The following is a 13,664-nucleotide window of genomic DNA, read 5'->3' on the forward strand; positions in this document are numbered from 1 at the left end:
ATTTCTGGTAGAAATTTACCAAAGTTAATTGGTTCAATAGAATGTATTTGAGTAATTATTAGGAAACTGATACAATGTATGTTATTTTTTTTAGATAGGTGGAAAATATTTGAAATGTTGACAAAATGCTTTTTCTGTTTTTGTTATGTGGTCTGGTTTGACACACTATCTATTTGTGTCAAAGCATTTTTATAGATTTTATCTTTGTTACATCAAAATTAAATTTTTTAGATTTCGTATACAATTTTATTGATTAATAAGTTCAGAATTATTTGTTTTTTAGGAGGTTTTTTGTTCTAAAATAATTGATGTTTTCACTTTTCAATATAAAATTTAATTAATTTTTCTTATTTTTACCTTTTATATTCTGCAGATTATCTTCTTATTGGCTGAATTATATTTAAAATAAATTATAAATTATATTTTTAGTGTAGAAAAAATAAAAAAAAAATAAATTCTTAATCTGTGTGCAAAAATTTTAAACATCAAATAATTCTGAATAGAAAGAATATTAACTAATTATAAACATCATGATTCATTAATATAAATTATTATTGATTCTCACTTATAGAAAAGTGTATAATATGAGAAAACTATACATTTTTAACTAAACTTTAGAAAATCTTTCAAACAAAAAACAGAGGGAGTTTTATTTTTCTTTTCGACTACCTGTAATAATGCATCAATTTTTTTTTTGGTAGAAATATTAAAATTTTATTACCAATTTTTGATTTTTGACAAAATTACAGAAATTACAAAGAAACAGATTAATGGGATAAAAACAGCAGACATGGCGAAGATAAGCGATTTGCACGACCAAAACAAAACCAAACGAAAAAGCAGTAATCGTACGCCGAAAGACAAACCACGCCGTTATTACCGCAGGTCCAAAAAACTAGAGTTTTCATTCTTGTTGCCACAAACTTCAACCTGAGACCAGCCTTCAAACTTCAAGAGAAAAACGCTTACAGCTTCTCAAAGAACAAATGGAATCTCTGAAATTCTTTACAGACTAACTGCAACTGTTGACACGGACTATCGGAGAATCACCTTTGACTGCCATTCTCGAGAAAATGAATATCTTCAAGAACCAGCTCCCACAGCTACAAGCTATCCGCAACAACAAACTGATACCTCAACAATCACGTCCGGTTATATTCCACCATCTACACTGGACCACATCCGGAGGACCGGAGCCACCGCAAACCAACATCTAAAACGCAAACGCGAAGTTACCACAAATTATTGGAAACACACACCTGTGGGAAACTCAGGTCACATCGATGATGAAGACGACGGTGGAGCAAATACACCGAGAACAATTCAGCAAAGCAATCAGCGAGCCACCTGTCCTGCACCACCGTTGAGTGACACCGCCGATGGAGCTGCACCTGCGGAAGAAGATACGAGAGCCACCACTCCTGAGATTTGGCATGATACAAGAGCTGCCGTTGACACCCTTAAACTGGAGCAAGGACCTGTCCATCCAAAAACTCCACCGCCAGGATCGAGTTTACCCAAATTTACCCAATTCTACAATTCTTCAGTCATAACGCAGAAAAACAAATTTATCCAGTTCCACAATTCCTCAGTCATATTGCAGAAAAACAAATTTACCCAATTCCACAATTTCTCAGTCATAACGCAGAAAAACAAATTTACCTAATTACACCCAATATATTATCCAAATCGAAATAGTATATCACCATCTCATAAATCGTCATTGAAAATAATCTACAAAATTGACATGAAATGAAACCCATAATTTGTAAACTGTAAACATGTCTTTGATGTGCAGAAACCTACGTACCGTAACCACATTGTATCGAAAAACAAAAAAAATTGCGAGATTTGTAAATTTAAAATTTTCGATCTTTTTGGTTACAATATGTACACTGCCATTGCCTGGATTGAAAGAGGGGGGAGTGTTTTTTGTTTTATGACTCAACACGTTTCGTCAAAACTCGTTGCGAGCAAGCAGCAAACAGAAATAGAGAGAGACCGTTGGATCCAAATCTCACCACTTTTTCTCTCTCTCTGTCTCTCTCGCAGAAAACGAAGAAAGAAATGTACGTCAAAACCATATGCATCATCGTCTTCTTCGTCTTCCTCATTGCTTCCTACTCAATCTACATGGGAACCGTCGATCCGAGACCTTACTTCTCTCAGCTTCAGTCGCAACCCCGTCGTGCCTCTCCCTGTAGCATCACCGGACGGCCTCTCCGTGTCTTCATGTACGATCTCCCTCGGAAGTTTAACGTGGCGATGATGGATCCTCAGAGCTCAGATGTTGAGCCTCTCACTGGCAAGAATCTCCCGTCGTGGCCTCAGACTTCCGGGATCAAGCGACAGCACAGCGTTGAGTATTGGCTCATGGCCTCGCTCCTTCACGGCGGCGGCGGCGGCGAGGAAGAGAAAGAGGCGTTTAGGGTTTTTGATCCGGAATTGGCGGACGCCTTCTACGTTCCTTTCTTTTCTTCGCTGAGCTTCAATACCCACGGGAAGAACATGACGGATCCAGATACGGAATTCGACCGGCAATTACAGGTGAAATTCGATCGGAATTTGAAATTCTGATGTCAAATTCGTTGACAATTTTCAGAATTTTGGGAATTAGAATTAGAAACTAAGAATCCATTATTGTGCTTCGCGATTTGCAGAATTCAGTTCTTGCTTTGAATGTAGAGAGATTAGCGATTTGCACAATTTGGTTAGTATTGAATCTACTGGTCAGGGAATTGGAAAATACTCAAGAATTGGATTCGAAAGCTCTTTGATTTTGGTCCAATTGATTAAAGGTATTTCCTTTTGTTGTGTGTGTCAGGTTGAGTTAATGGAATATCTTGAGAATTCAAAGTATTGGCAACGTTCAGGAGGTAGAGACCATGTGATTCCGATGACGCATCCTAATGCTTTCAGGTTCCTCAGGCAACAAGTCAACGCATCGATCCTCGTTGTTGTGGACTTTGGGCGTTACCCCAGAGAGATGGCACGTCTAGGTAAAGACGTGGTTTCACCATATGTACATGTTGTTGAGTCCTTCACAGAGGATGGTGGTGTTGATACTCCGGATCCATTTGAGGCTCGCACTACACTTCTTTACTTCCGTGGGAATACAGTCAGGAAAGCTGAAGGTAAAATCCGTCTCCGGTTGGAGAAGTTACTTGCTGGTAACTCTGATGTTCACTATGAGAAAAGTGTGGCAACGACACAAAACATCAAAGTGGTAAGCTCTCTTCTGTAGTAACTATGCCTCTCTATATCAGAATGTTACACTAGGGCAAGGTTTCATGTAGATTAATGCCTGATAGAGAGAAAGAGTCTACGTGAGTATAGATAGGATCCTGATTCATGTGTTAGGTGTTCGAGTGTTTTGGGGAGCTATTTGGCTTGTGAGGATTTCTGAGTTCTCTTTAACAACACTTGAGGTTTCCATCTTTGGTTCTTGTATCGGTTAGTTCTTGCACTTCATTTTGTAACCTGATTTAGAGGAATAGAGGAAGATATTTGATGTTGAACTTGTAACAATGATAGTGATTCTTCTCATTGTGTTCTATTGCTTGTTACCAGTCTACGGAAGGAATGAGATCATCAAAATTCTGTTTGCATCCAGCTGGAGACACTCCATCTTCATGCCGCCTATTTGATGCCATTGTCAGTCACTGCATTCCCGTCATCATAAGCGACAGAATCGAGCTGCCCTTTGAAGATGAAATAGACTACTCAGAATTCTCAGTTTTTTTCTCTATTAAAGAGGCGCTTGAACCAGGATACATCCTCAACAACCTCCGCCAGTTTCCCAAGGAGAAATGGCTGCAAATGTGGGAAAACTTGAAGAATGTATCTCATCACTTCGAGTTTCAGTACCCTCCTAAGAGAGAGGATGCAGTAAACATGTTGTGGAGACAGGTGAAACACAAGATCCCAAGTGTTAAGCTCGCTGTACATAGAAATCGGAGGTTGAAAGTCCCTGATTGGTGGCTCTGAAGAAGATTGAAGAATGACAAAAAAAATTTCAAGGTTAAGTCTTTTTCATTTTTTCCTCCTTCCAATACTGTACATTAGTTGATTCTTTCGTTACATTTGAGTCTCATGATCCGTTTATAGGCAAATATATACTCTAAAACACCAATTTTTTTATATATAAACTGTGATAGTCGCGTAAAGTTTTCTTGGTGCATCCAAAGTTTCGGCCTTTTCTGTTATGATTTCTCTGAGATTCAGATCCTTATGTCTCTTTAGGTTTTAGATGAGTACAATTGTTGTAAACTTGTAATGGAAACGAGGGATCGCGCTGCTTCTCCTTTCTTCTTTTGTGTTCCGGCTTCCATTTGCTATATTATTTCGTTTTTCTTTTGCTACAGAGATTAATGTCTTTATATCATGGGATTTTCTTGTTTCAAAATGTTGTCAGATTATTTATGGTAAGTCTATGCTAAGAAAGTAAGAATATATGAAGACAGGACACTAGCTTGTTAATCATGATGATCATGATTCGAGGAGACTCGTACACCACGAGATCTCTCAGTTCTGAGCGTCTTTTTAAAATCTGTGTCGTTCGTCAAGCATTCCATTTTTGGAAACATGAACCATCTTACAAGTGGCAAAATTTTCAGGAGAAGTTTATCGCAAATTTCTCAAGTCTTTTTTCATGGATTCTACGGATATCAATTTATCTCTGAATGTATTGTAACTAACTAACTATTGCTCTAACACACACTATAGATCTGACACCATTATCTTGGAACCGAAAAATTCCTACCCTTTGGTCCATAATCTCGTTGGGACAGAGATTAAAAAGGTAGAGAGCTTAATCACATCACACCACACCCAAAAGTGGTTAAATAGTAATGGATCAGAAAAGAAAAACGTGTCTGTATGGCACATTAAGTTTTTGGAAGTGTCACATAATTGTCTCTTCAAGTACTTTAGAGTATATAGAGTTTGCTGATAAAGGGGTATATGCGTCATTTTGCTAACTACTAAACGCAATCTCTCTATATATATATGGCTCTGTCGCCGAAGCTGACGAGCAAGAGAGTAGTAACAGGCACGTCCTCCCCGTCAAAACTAGCCGGAATCTGGAAAGAATATCTTTAACAAAAAAAAAAGATGCGAGTTGTCAGAATTTCTTGCGTCGGGACACGTCATCTTTCACCTCCCTCCTCCGCCGGCGTTTGCGCCGCCCACTCCGATGTCTCAGCCTCCTCCTCCTCCTCTGCCGGTACGTTATCTCTTTCTATTACTAATATCCCAAAATCTACCTGGAATCGTAAATCATCGGAGTTTCCGTATTTGTTTTTAAAAAATTATTTTCCTTATTTTGATCAATCCAATGCGATGAACTAATTTTACATTTTCAAGAAACGGAAACTAAAACTGAAAATTTTGTCATTCTCATCACTATTTCTCTTCACCGTTTAATAGCTCTTTCTTCTTCCTATCTTATGATAAATTTCCAAATTAAAAATCTCCAATTTCTTTTTCATCTTCCAAATTAGTTTAGTTTGTGAATGTCTAGCATGTTGCACACAGCTCCAATTGATCCAAGTTTGTGTTTGTCTCTTAAAAACAAAAAAAAAACAAAATGTGTAAATTAACTGTCATTTTCAGTGATGCGTTTTTATTCACTCAAAGCTGGTAAGTGGTAACTGTAGCAGAGTAAGGCTAACTACAGTATGTTTGACTAGCTACTTCTCTAATAACGTGTGTGATGAGTAATAACCAAAAGAAACCTATCTACAACGAAATTAGTATTTTATAATTTTATAATTGTTATATGGTAGTATCAAATAGTATTATGATTTTTTAAAATGTGATATTTTTGGGACTGTTCTTGGCATAATTATTAGGTGTCTGGATTAGAAGGAGCATCGGCTTCATTTCGTGTCTGAATCATAATCTAAGATTGGGGCCCTATTTGTGGGTCCCTATGTGAATAATTCATATCGGTGGTGCATAGGATTGTACCGGTTTAGTTTAATCGGGCGGGTTTGGGAGATCCGTGAATGATTCAATCGGTCTGCCACGTGAGTCAAACTTCAGTAGATCTATGTTAGTAGGTCAAACCAATCACACACTCTTGGATTAATTCAAGAACCTTTTTTATTATTATCTTTAAAAACGATAAACAAATATTCACTGTTTTGGGTTTGGTCCCCTTATATCTAAATCAGCCTCCAGAGCATATGTTGACAAGTTTTAAAACTGGAGTAGAGTGGTACTCAATTTTAAAGGGTAATCATAATGTTTCTGTATGGCAATGGGGTTAGTGTTATATCTATATTTATCTATTGTTAGGTGACTTGTCAGTTGTCACCATAACGAGATACTATATGAGAGTGCAATCTAGTTTAACCAATCTAAACCGAACCAGAACCGTAAAATCGAACCGGAAACAAATTAAACCCGGAGGCCCCTTCATATAACCAAAATGAATAAAACATAGACCGGTTCAATCTCTATTTCCGTTGAAGGACTTCTATGCATTTTTCTCAAAAACCGAATCCAAACCGAACAAACTAGCATATTCTTAAACCGAAAAATCCAAATTTGGATTATCCAGTTCGGAACCGAACCAAAAACTTAATTTCAACGAGATGTATGGGCCATTGGGCCTAGCAAGTATCAGCCAAGTTCTTCTTTAAGTCCTGACCAAGTGTGTTTTGAAGCTTTAGTTCTAACTTCCAATGCAAGCTACATTAATTCTAAAGTTAGTACTTAGTATGAGATTTCTTCATGTAATTGTCGAACGTAATTTGTTCTATAAAAGCTTACTATAGAAAACGGAGCAGTTAATGGAACCTTCCTTAGGTGCTGATTTTGTGTTCTTGTTGTGCTGATCAATGCGGATACAGATGAGGCGAGCTGTGGTGGCACGCCTAGTTGGAGAATCAAGAAGAGGCTAACATGTGTGTGCTTTATCCGTAAGAGACCTTATGAACTAATCTGTTCTAACTTGACACCATTGCAGGTATAACACAAATAGAAAACAACAGCTCCCAAAAATAATGGCTTTTAATGAAAGCATTTCTTTTCAGAATCAGACTGTTTTTTTTTTGTTTTCAGGAAGAAAGACTGAAGAGGCTTAGAAAGAGAATGAAGAATTGCTTTGATGCGTCCCGGCCTGACCATCAAGATGCACTTAGAGCATTGTGGTCCGCAACGTATCCCGGTGAAAAGCTTCAAGATTTGATCTCAAATCAATGGAAAGATATGGGATGGCAAGGAAAAGATCCATCCACTGATTTCAGGTTAAACCCTTTTATCTCTCTCTAGCGTAATAGAACATGCGAAATAGTAGTGCTTAATTTGGTTTATGTGAATGTTGTTATTAGAGGAGCTGGATTCATATCACTGGAGAATCTTCTCTTCTTTGCCAAGACATTCTCGGTAAAGATAACTAACTCTCATTACTTTTCTAGTCTCAGAACATTTAGTAACATTCTTATGTGAAATTCTCGGTGTAGACTTCGTTTCAGCGTCTATTAAAGAAACAAGGAGGCAAAAGAGCAGATTGGGAATATCCATTCGCTGTAGCTGGCGTCAACATCACCTTCATGATCATGCAAATGCTCGATCTTGAAGCCTGTGAGTGTCCCTTACTCACTCACTCACTAACTTTCCATTAATGATCTTGCATTAGTTTGGTGAAGCAAAAACTGGTTTTTTCTTTTCTACAATGTGCAGCAAAACCTAGGACTTTTGTACGGTCGATTTTCTTACAAATGCTTTCAGGTAAAATATAGTGAAACCTGTTTGTTATATATAGTTTGATTGATGGCTCTATGATTTACTTGATTTTTGACTAAATGTTTTGGAAAATACAGAAAATGAATGGGCATTTGATTTGCTTTACTGTGTGGCCTTTGCCGTAATGGACAAGCAATGGCTTGACAAGAACGCAACATACATGGAATTCAACGTGAGTCGATCATGTTTTTTTCTTATGATTTATATACAATATGTATGATATGTTTGTATGGTGATGGTGATGATCATGATGATGGTTAATGGATGTTGTAGGATGTGCTAAGATGTACGAGAGGGCAGCTAGAGAGAGAGCTGATGATGGATGATGTTTTCAGGATCGAGGATATGCCTTCTTTCTCTCTTCTCTCTTAATTAGTATTGTTTACCAATCAATTTCTTGTTGTCACTTTAGATTTAGACAATTTCAAGGGAGAAAAATACACAATAGGTCGATTTTTGTTTTTCAGGAATATCCGACCCCGTGAGATGAGTGAACAATTTGTATGTAGATAAACTGATATAATCCGAATATATTGTCATTGAATTTTCAACCCCTAGGGCTTTCGGCAAATAAATAGAATTTTCAACCCCTAGACTATAAATATATGATAATATGAATCTAGGTACTTGCTAAACTTTCGATGCATATTGATAACTTTTAATGTTTGTAAACGAATTATCAGATTCAAACAAAAACATTTTACTATTCACATGGCAGCTTCACTGCATCACATATCAAGATTTAAGTTTTTTTTTGTTTCTCAGTTCTCACGCTAGACTATTTTTATTTACAGTAATAATACAGATAAATGTTACACGAATGTAAGGGTTCTTTTTTGATTTTCTTGTAACTCCCCAAAAAAAAAATTTATAAAAAAAGGCATAGGCCGACAAAAAAAGCATTAAAAAATTCGAAATCTAAAGTAGGGTCCACTCAGCGCAACGAACTTGAGCAGCGCTTGTTCGTAATGCTTGCCTATAGGCCGTTAGTAGTAATTGGTCGAAAATACCCCTACTATTTTCACCAAATACCAACGTTACCCCTAAATATCTTTCTCCGTTCTATACTCTCTCCCATACTCTCTCTATAAACTTTCAAACTCGCTCCCACAGAGACTCTCACACTACCATTTTCCATTTCTTTTTCTTTTTTGAAATTTTCTCTTCTCTCTTTCTCTCTTTTTCTCTCTGCGAATACTGCAAAAACGAATCACGTTCATCGTTTTCCTACCTCTGCAAAAATGGTGAGCAAAAAGACGCCGATCATCAATTTCTCCTCTCCGTCTTCTTCTCTTAGCCTGGCGAGTTTTTGCTCCGTTCCAGTTCTCGCAATCTGATTTCGTGTTCGCTTTTTTTTCTCTTCTCCTTTAGGTAGTCGCTCAGAAGCTGAAGGAAGCTGAGATTACCGAGCAGGACTCGCTTCTTCTGGTAAACAAAACGCCTTCATCGAGCTTTCGTTTATGTATCTTATGGCGAAGTGGAATTTCTCGTTCCTTCCTGGTTGTTTTTTTTAGATATAGATCTGGGTTTATTTTACGTTATCATCTAGAGATGGATTTCGTCTCTCGATTCTGATTTCCGTCACTTGTTGCTTAATTTTGAAGAATCGTGAACACTTCGTTAATCCGTCTTAAACAGCTGAAGTTTGTGGTCCTTTGTCACTCGACGTCTTTGTTTTTGGTCTTCGTTTTGTTGAAATAGACTAGGAATTTGCTCCGTATTGCTATCTTCAACATCAGTTACATCAGGGGGCTCTTCCCGGAGAAGTATTTCAACGACAAATCGGTTCCTGCTTTGGGTAAGACGCTTAATCTGGAAGTTTCTAGATCTCTGGCTCAATTTGTATAACTACAGGAAATAATTATTGACGGATGCTTATGAAACAGATATGAAGATTAAGAAGCTAATGCCTATGGACGCTGAATCACGGCGATTAATTGACTGGATGGAGAAAGGTTTTCTACATTAACGAATTTGACATTCCACGATTGATTTAACTGTATCCTCATTCATCTTTGATGACTGTTTTCCTCGTGATGGAATCTAGGTGTCTACGATGCGCTGCAGAGGAAATACTTGAAGACGCTCATGTTCTGCATATGTGAGACAGTAGATGGTCCGATGATTGAAGAATATGCTTGTAAGATTCTTGCGAGATGATTGATTAGCTTGATTAAAGTGTGGTTTTCTGGTGGATTGTCTGATTAATTAATACCTCACATCTTCCAGTTTATATATGTGGAAATGAAACATCCATTATCGGTTTTGATAAAGAGCTTGTGTTACTGCAGTTTCTTTCAGCTATTCGGATACTGACAGCCAAGAAGTGATGATGAACATCAATCGTACTGGAAATAAGAAACATGGAGGAACTTTTAACTCGACTGCTGACATTACCCCAAATCAGATGAGGTGCACTGTTGAGATATTTCTTTTTGCTACTTTAAGGTGTATTTGGTTGTATCTTCTGTAACATGCTTTATAATTTTTCATGAAATCAGGAGTTCAGCTTGCAAAATGGTTCGTACACTAGTTCAGTTGATGAGGACTCTCGACAAAATGCCAGATGAGGTAATGAATATTGTAACTACTCTTCAGGGGTATATTCCAGTTACATCAGTTTCCAAACTTTCTGATTACAGTGTTTACTCTTTTTGCTTCTGATCCAGCGCACCATAGTGATGAAGCTTCTGTACTACGATGATGTGACGGTATGGTTATAGCCTTCCTAGATTCTATGAACCTTGGTGATATTATTATTATGATAATGCAGCTTCAGTAGAGCTTCTTTCATATTATATTCCTGACTTGCAGATATACATATTCTGTTTATAAGCATTCAAATTTTGTGCTTGTGAATTTCCTAGTTTACTGATTAGTTCTACACACTTGTGAAACATACAAGTAGCTTTGAATTTGTTGCGTTCTCATTCTAGCTTTTTTGGCTTTCGTTTGGAATAATGTCATTGCTGTTCATCTTATTTTAGAATAATGTCATTGCTGTTCATCTTATCTCGCTTTGCTCCACTCTGCCAAAATTGGATGTCCAGAAGAAAGACTGATAACTGTTATTTGAACCTTTTTGCAGCCACCAGATTACGAGCCACCTTTCTTCAGAGGCTGTACAGAAGAAGAAGCTCAGTATGTATGGACTAAGAACCCACTGAGAATGGAAGTTGGGAATGTTAATAGCAAGCATCTCGTGTTAACTTTAAAGGTAACGTGATTGAAGAAAATACAACCCACTAGACATATTGCTCGTCTTGTGCTGTCAATTCATTGTGGATGATCTGTGCAGGTAAAGAGCGTGCTTGATCCTTGTGAGGATGAAAATGATGACATGCAAGATGATGGGAAGAGTACAGGACCTGATTCTGTACAGGATGACCAGCCTTCTGATTCAGATAGCGAGGTTAACAAATTCTTTATATGCCTATTTGCTTTTTACTCGGTCATTACATCCTACTTGCATTACACTCTGATGTTCCTAAACCGTAATGTTCATTGTTGTTTCCAGATCAGTCAAACACAAGAAAACCAATTCATTGTAGCGGCAGTAGGTAATGATGATTTACAAATCTTAGTTTGCTATGCCTTTCTAGTAAAGCTTTCACTAAAATGAGTAAATTTGATAATCTAACAGAGAAACAAGATGATGATGATGGGGAGGTCGATGAAGGTGACCGATTTTACAAATATTAGCGCAAATTTTGATTCCACAGAATAAGAAAGCTTCTTCTAACTTCACCTATCTATGGAATGCTTCAAGATGACACACAGGATCCGGCTGAAAATGAACAGCAGTTAGCAAGGGTGAAGGACTGGATCAACTCCCGTCACCTTGATACTTTGGAGCTCACTGATGTTCTTTCAAACTTCCCAGATATCTCAGTAGTAAGGAGTTTTTCCTCTTGCATATTTAGTTTCCTGCCGTTTCTAAAATCTAACCACTCGTGTTTATTATTTCAGGTTCTATCTGAAGGTAAATCAAAGCTTGATGAAATTCACTACGAAAACTCACCATGGAAGCATCATACAATGATGAAATCTTCAGTTTGTTGAAGTTCTATATACTGTTAACTTCATAGTCTATCTTCCACTAAATGATCACATCCTCTTTCAGAAATCATGGATCAGCTCGAGAAAGAAGGTGTTCTTTTGAAGACGGGGAAGGACACGTACATTAAAAACAGAGATAAGGTATATAATTCATCCAATCCTACTGATTTGATTTCCTTTTTTTTTATAATCTATTTTAGCTATCAACTAAATTTAACTATCACCAGACACCTGGGAGCGAATTCACCTTTGTGAAAGATGAAGCTGATGGTCAAACTGCTCCAAAGGATGGGAAACCTATACCTCCTGAAGACTACATGTACATGAAAGTGAGAGACTCTGACTTCAGACTCTCTTTATAATACAGGAAAAACAGATATGGATAAATGAAGATTGTCCTGAGATTCATCATTGGCTCATGAATTTTTTGTTAGGCTCTGTACCATTCTCTTCCGATGAAATATGTGACCATTCCAAAGCTCCACAACATGCTGGACGGTGAAGCAAACCAGGCCGCTGTTCGTAAATTATTAGACAGGATGACCCAAGACGGCTACGTGGAAGCTTCTAGCAACCGCAGGCTAGGTTTGCTGTCTCAGTTTTTCAGACCCTTTTATAGTAAATTTTGTTTGTCATGATAAGCTTGTGTCATTGAGCAATGTGTATATACAGGGAAGCGTGTAATTCATTCTAGTCTAACCGAGAAGAAGCTAAATGAAGTCAGAAAGGTTCTTGCCATAGACGATATGGTAATCTTACTTAGAAACTAGAAAGATAAACAATCCCTTGGAACAGCTTTTCTAATGTTGAATCCTTTGACAGGATGTTGATGTTAACGAATCTCTAAACAAGACCAACAACCTACAGGCCATTGTAACTGCAGGTACAAACTCCTTCTTTCACCCAATTTTTGAGCTGTGTTAATCGATCTAATTTTTCACACAAAAACCTATTTTTGACACAAACAGATGTATCTACGTGTGGAGGCATCCACTCCATAGGATCAGACTTCACACGTACTAAAGGAAGATCAGGGTTTCAGCACAACAGCTCTGTTATAAGCGAACAGACCATCTCCAAAGCTAATAACACTCCAACTAGCATTAAGGCACAGGTTGATGAGAAATCACCATCAGTGAATGACATATCCTATATTGTGACTTTTTATTAAGTGTGTCCTAATTTGGTAATTGTGTCGCTCAGCCTGTGGCTTCGAGGGAGAGCTTTGCGGTGAACGGAGTGGCTGGTAACAAATGCAAAGACGCCGACACAAACTGTAGCCAAGCCTCACAGGATCGACGTTGCAGGAAAACCAGCATGGTCTCTTAATACTATAAACCAAATACTCTTTCATGTTTTTCAACTTGAGTTATATAAATGTTGAAACTGACAAGCTTTTTTTGGTTCTTGTGATTGTTTTGTTTACCAGGTGAGAGAGCCTATTCTGCAGTACTCGAAGCGCCTGAAATCTCAGGTTAATTGAAGATTCCTCTATCAAGACACCACAAGCCCAACCACTTCCTCGGTGGTTATGATATTATCTAACAACTCAATAATCTTTATACTCTCCTGATACATTACTTATTTCCGCTTCAAACTGTAGTTTGATATTTTCATGCTTAAGTATTATATCTTTGTGGCTTTGGGGATGTGAATTATTGCGTTTCTTAGTGGTTATGATATTATCTAGCTACTCTATTATGCATATCGAACACGGTCACTTGCTTTGTTGCTTATTTCCCACATTTGCATTCCGTTTATCTCGCAAAGACTTTTTTCATGCTTGTTTTCTTTTTTTAAACTGTTACTATCTTGATTATGACTTTTGGGAAGAGAATAAGAATATTTTGCAT

General features: G+C 37.5%; 3 protein-coding genes across 4 annotated transcripts; all 3 read left to right on the forward strand.

Annotated features, from left to right (window-relative positions):
* Window positions 1-1,941: 1,941 nt before the first annotated feature.
* On the forward strand, window positions 1,942-4,319 carry LOC18008792 (probable arabinosyltransferase ARAD1). 2 transcript variants are annotated; one of them, XM_024152080.1, is made up of 3 exons: window positions 1,942-2,547; window positions 2,825-3,226; window positions 3,614-4,120. In XM_024152080.1, the coding sequence occupies exons 1-3, from the start codon at window positions 2,068-2,070 to the stop codon at window positions 3,680-3,682; spliced, it is 951 nt and encodes a 316-aa protein (XP_024007848.1). In that variant the 5' UTR covers window positions 1,942-2,067; the 3' UTR covers window positions 3,683-4,120. The 2 variants fall into 2 exon arrangements, with proteins under 2 accessions (XP_024007848.1, XP_006391283.1); XM_006391221.2 differs by having other exon boundaries at window positions 1,948-2,547; window positions 3,571-4,319.
* Window positions 4,320-5,040: 721 nt separating this feature from the next.
* On the forward strand, window positions 5,041-8,301 carry LOC18008393 (ELMO domain-containing protein A). The gene is made up of 8 exons (XM_006391222.2): window positions 5,041-5,224; window positions 6,858-6,973; window positions 7,069-7,253; window positions 7,338-7,392; window positions 7,470-7,590; window positions 7,690-7,737; window positions 7,830-7,924; window positions 8,026-8,301. The coding sequence occupies exons 1-8, from the start codon at window positions 5,113-5,115 to the stop codon at window positions 8,122-8,124; spliced, it is 831 nt and encodes a 276-aa protein (XP_006391284.1). The 5' UTR covers window positions 5,041-5,112; the 3' UTR covers window positions 8,125-8,301.
* A 567-nt stretch (window positions 8,302-8,868) lies between these two features.
* On the forward strand, window positions 8,869-13,459 carry LOC18008586 (meiosis-specific protein ASY1). Its single transcript, XM_006391223.2, has 22 exons — window positions 8,869-8,996; window positions 9,124-9,180; window positions 9,454-9,550; window positions 9,639-9,707; window positions 9,800-9,892; window positions 10,044-10,164; window positions 10,254-10,323; window positions 10,422-10,463; window positions 10,841-10,969; window positions 11,051-11,164; window positions 11,270-11,312; window positions 11,396-11,431; window positions 11,522-11,646; window positions 11,722-11,734; window positions 11,876-11,952; window positions 12,039-12,140; window positions 12,246-12,396; window positions 12,484-12,560; window positions 12,634-12,694; window positions 12,780-12,925; window positions 13,015-13,131; window positions 13,241-13,459. Exons 1-22 carry the CDS (start codon window positions 8,994-8,996, stop codon window positions 13,292-13,294), a joined length of 1,797 nt encoding a protein of 598 aa, XP_006391285.1. The 5' UTR covers window positions 8,869-8,993; the 3' UTR covers window positions 13,295-13,459.
* Window positions 13,460-13,664: the final 205 nt, after the last annotated feature.

Source organism: Eutrema salsugineum, unplaced genomic scaffold, assembly GCF_000478725.1.
Source record: "Eutrema salsugineum unplaced genomic scaffold, Eutsalg1_0 scaffold_9, whole genome shotgun sequence".
NCBI classification, from domain to species: domain Eukaryota; kingdom Viridiplantae; phylum Streptophyta; class Magnoliopsida; order Brassicales; family Brassicaceae; genus Eutrema; species Eutrema salsugineum.

What these genes read in the sequence shown, in the direction of transcription:
- LOC18008792 (XM_006391221.2), top strand. Translation starts at nt 2,068, where the DNA reads ATGTACGTCAAAACCATATGCATCATCGTCTTCTTCGTCTTCCTCATT. An exon ending in AATTCGACCGGCAATTACAG is followed by an intron (nt 2,548 to 2,824) that starts GTGAAATTCGAT and finishes TGTGTGTGTCAG; the next exon opens with GTTGAGTTAATGGAATATCT. An exon ending in CGACACAAAACATCAAAGTG is followed by an intron (nt 3,227 to 3,570) that starts GTAAGCTCTCTT and finishes GCTTGTTACCAG; the next exon opens with TCTACGGAAGGAATGAGATC.
- LOC18008393 (XM_006391222.2), top strand. Translation starts at nt 5,113, where the DNA reads ATGCGAGTTGTCAGAATTTCTTGCGTCGGGACACGTCATCTTTCACCT. An exon ending in CTAACTTGACACCATTGCAG is followed by an intron (nt 6,974 to 7,068) that starts GTATAACACAAA and finishes TTTTGTTTTCAG; the next exon opens with GAAGAAAGACTGAAGAGGCT. An exon ending in AATGCTCGATCTTGAAGCCT is followed by an intron (nt 7,591 to 7,689) that starts GTGAGTGTCCCT and finishes TACAATGTGCAG; the next exon opens with CAAAACCTAGGACTTTTGTA.
- LOC18008586 (XM_006391223.2), top strand. An exon ending in GATGATTGAAGAATATGCTT is followed by an intron (nt 9,893 to 10,043) that starts GTAAGATTCTTG and finishes GTGTTACTGCAG; the next exon opens with TTTCTTTCAGCTATTCGGAT. An exon ending in CTTCTGATTCAGATAGCGAG is followed by an intron (nt 11,165 to 11,269) that starts GTTAACAAATTC and finishes TGTTGTTTCCAG; the next exon opens with ATCAGTCAAACACAAGAAAA.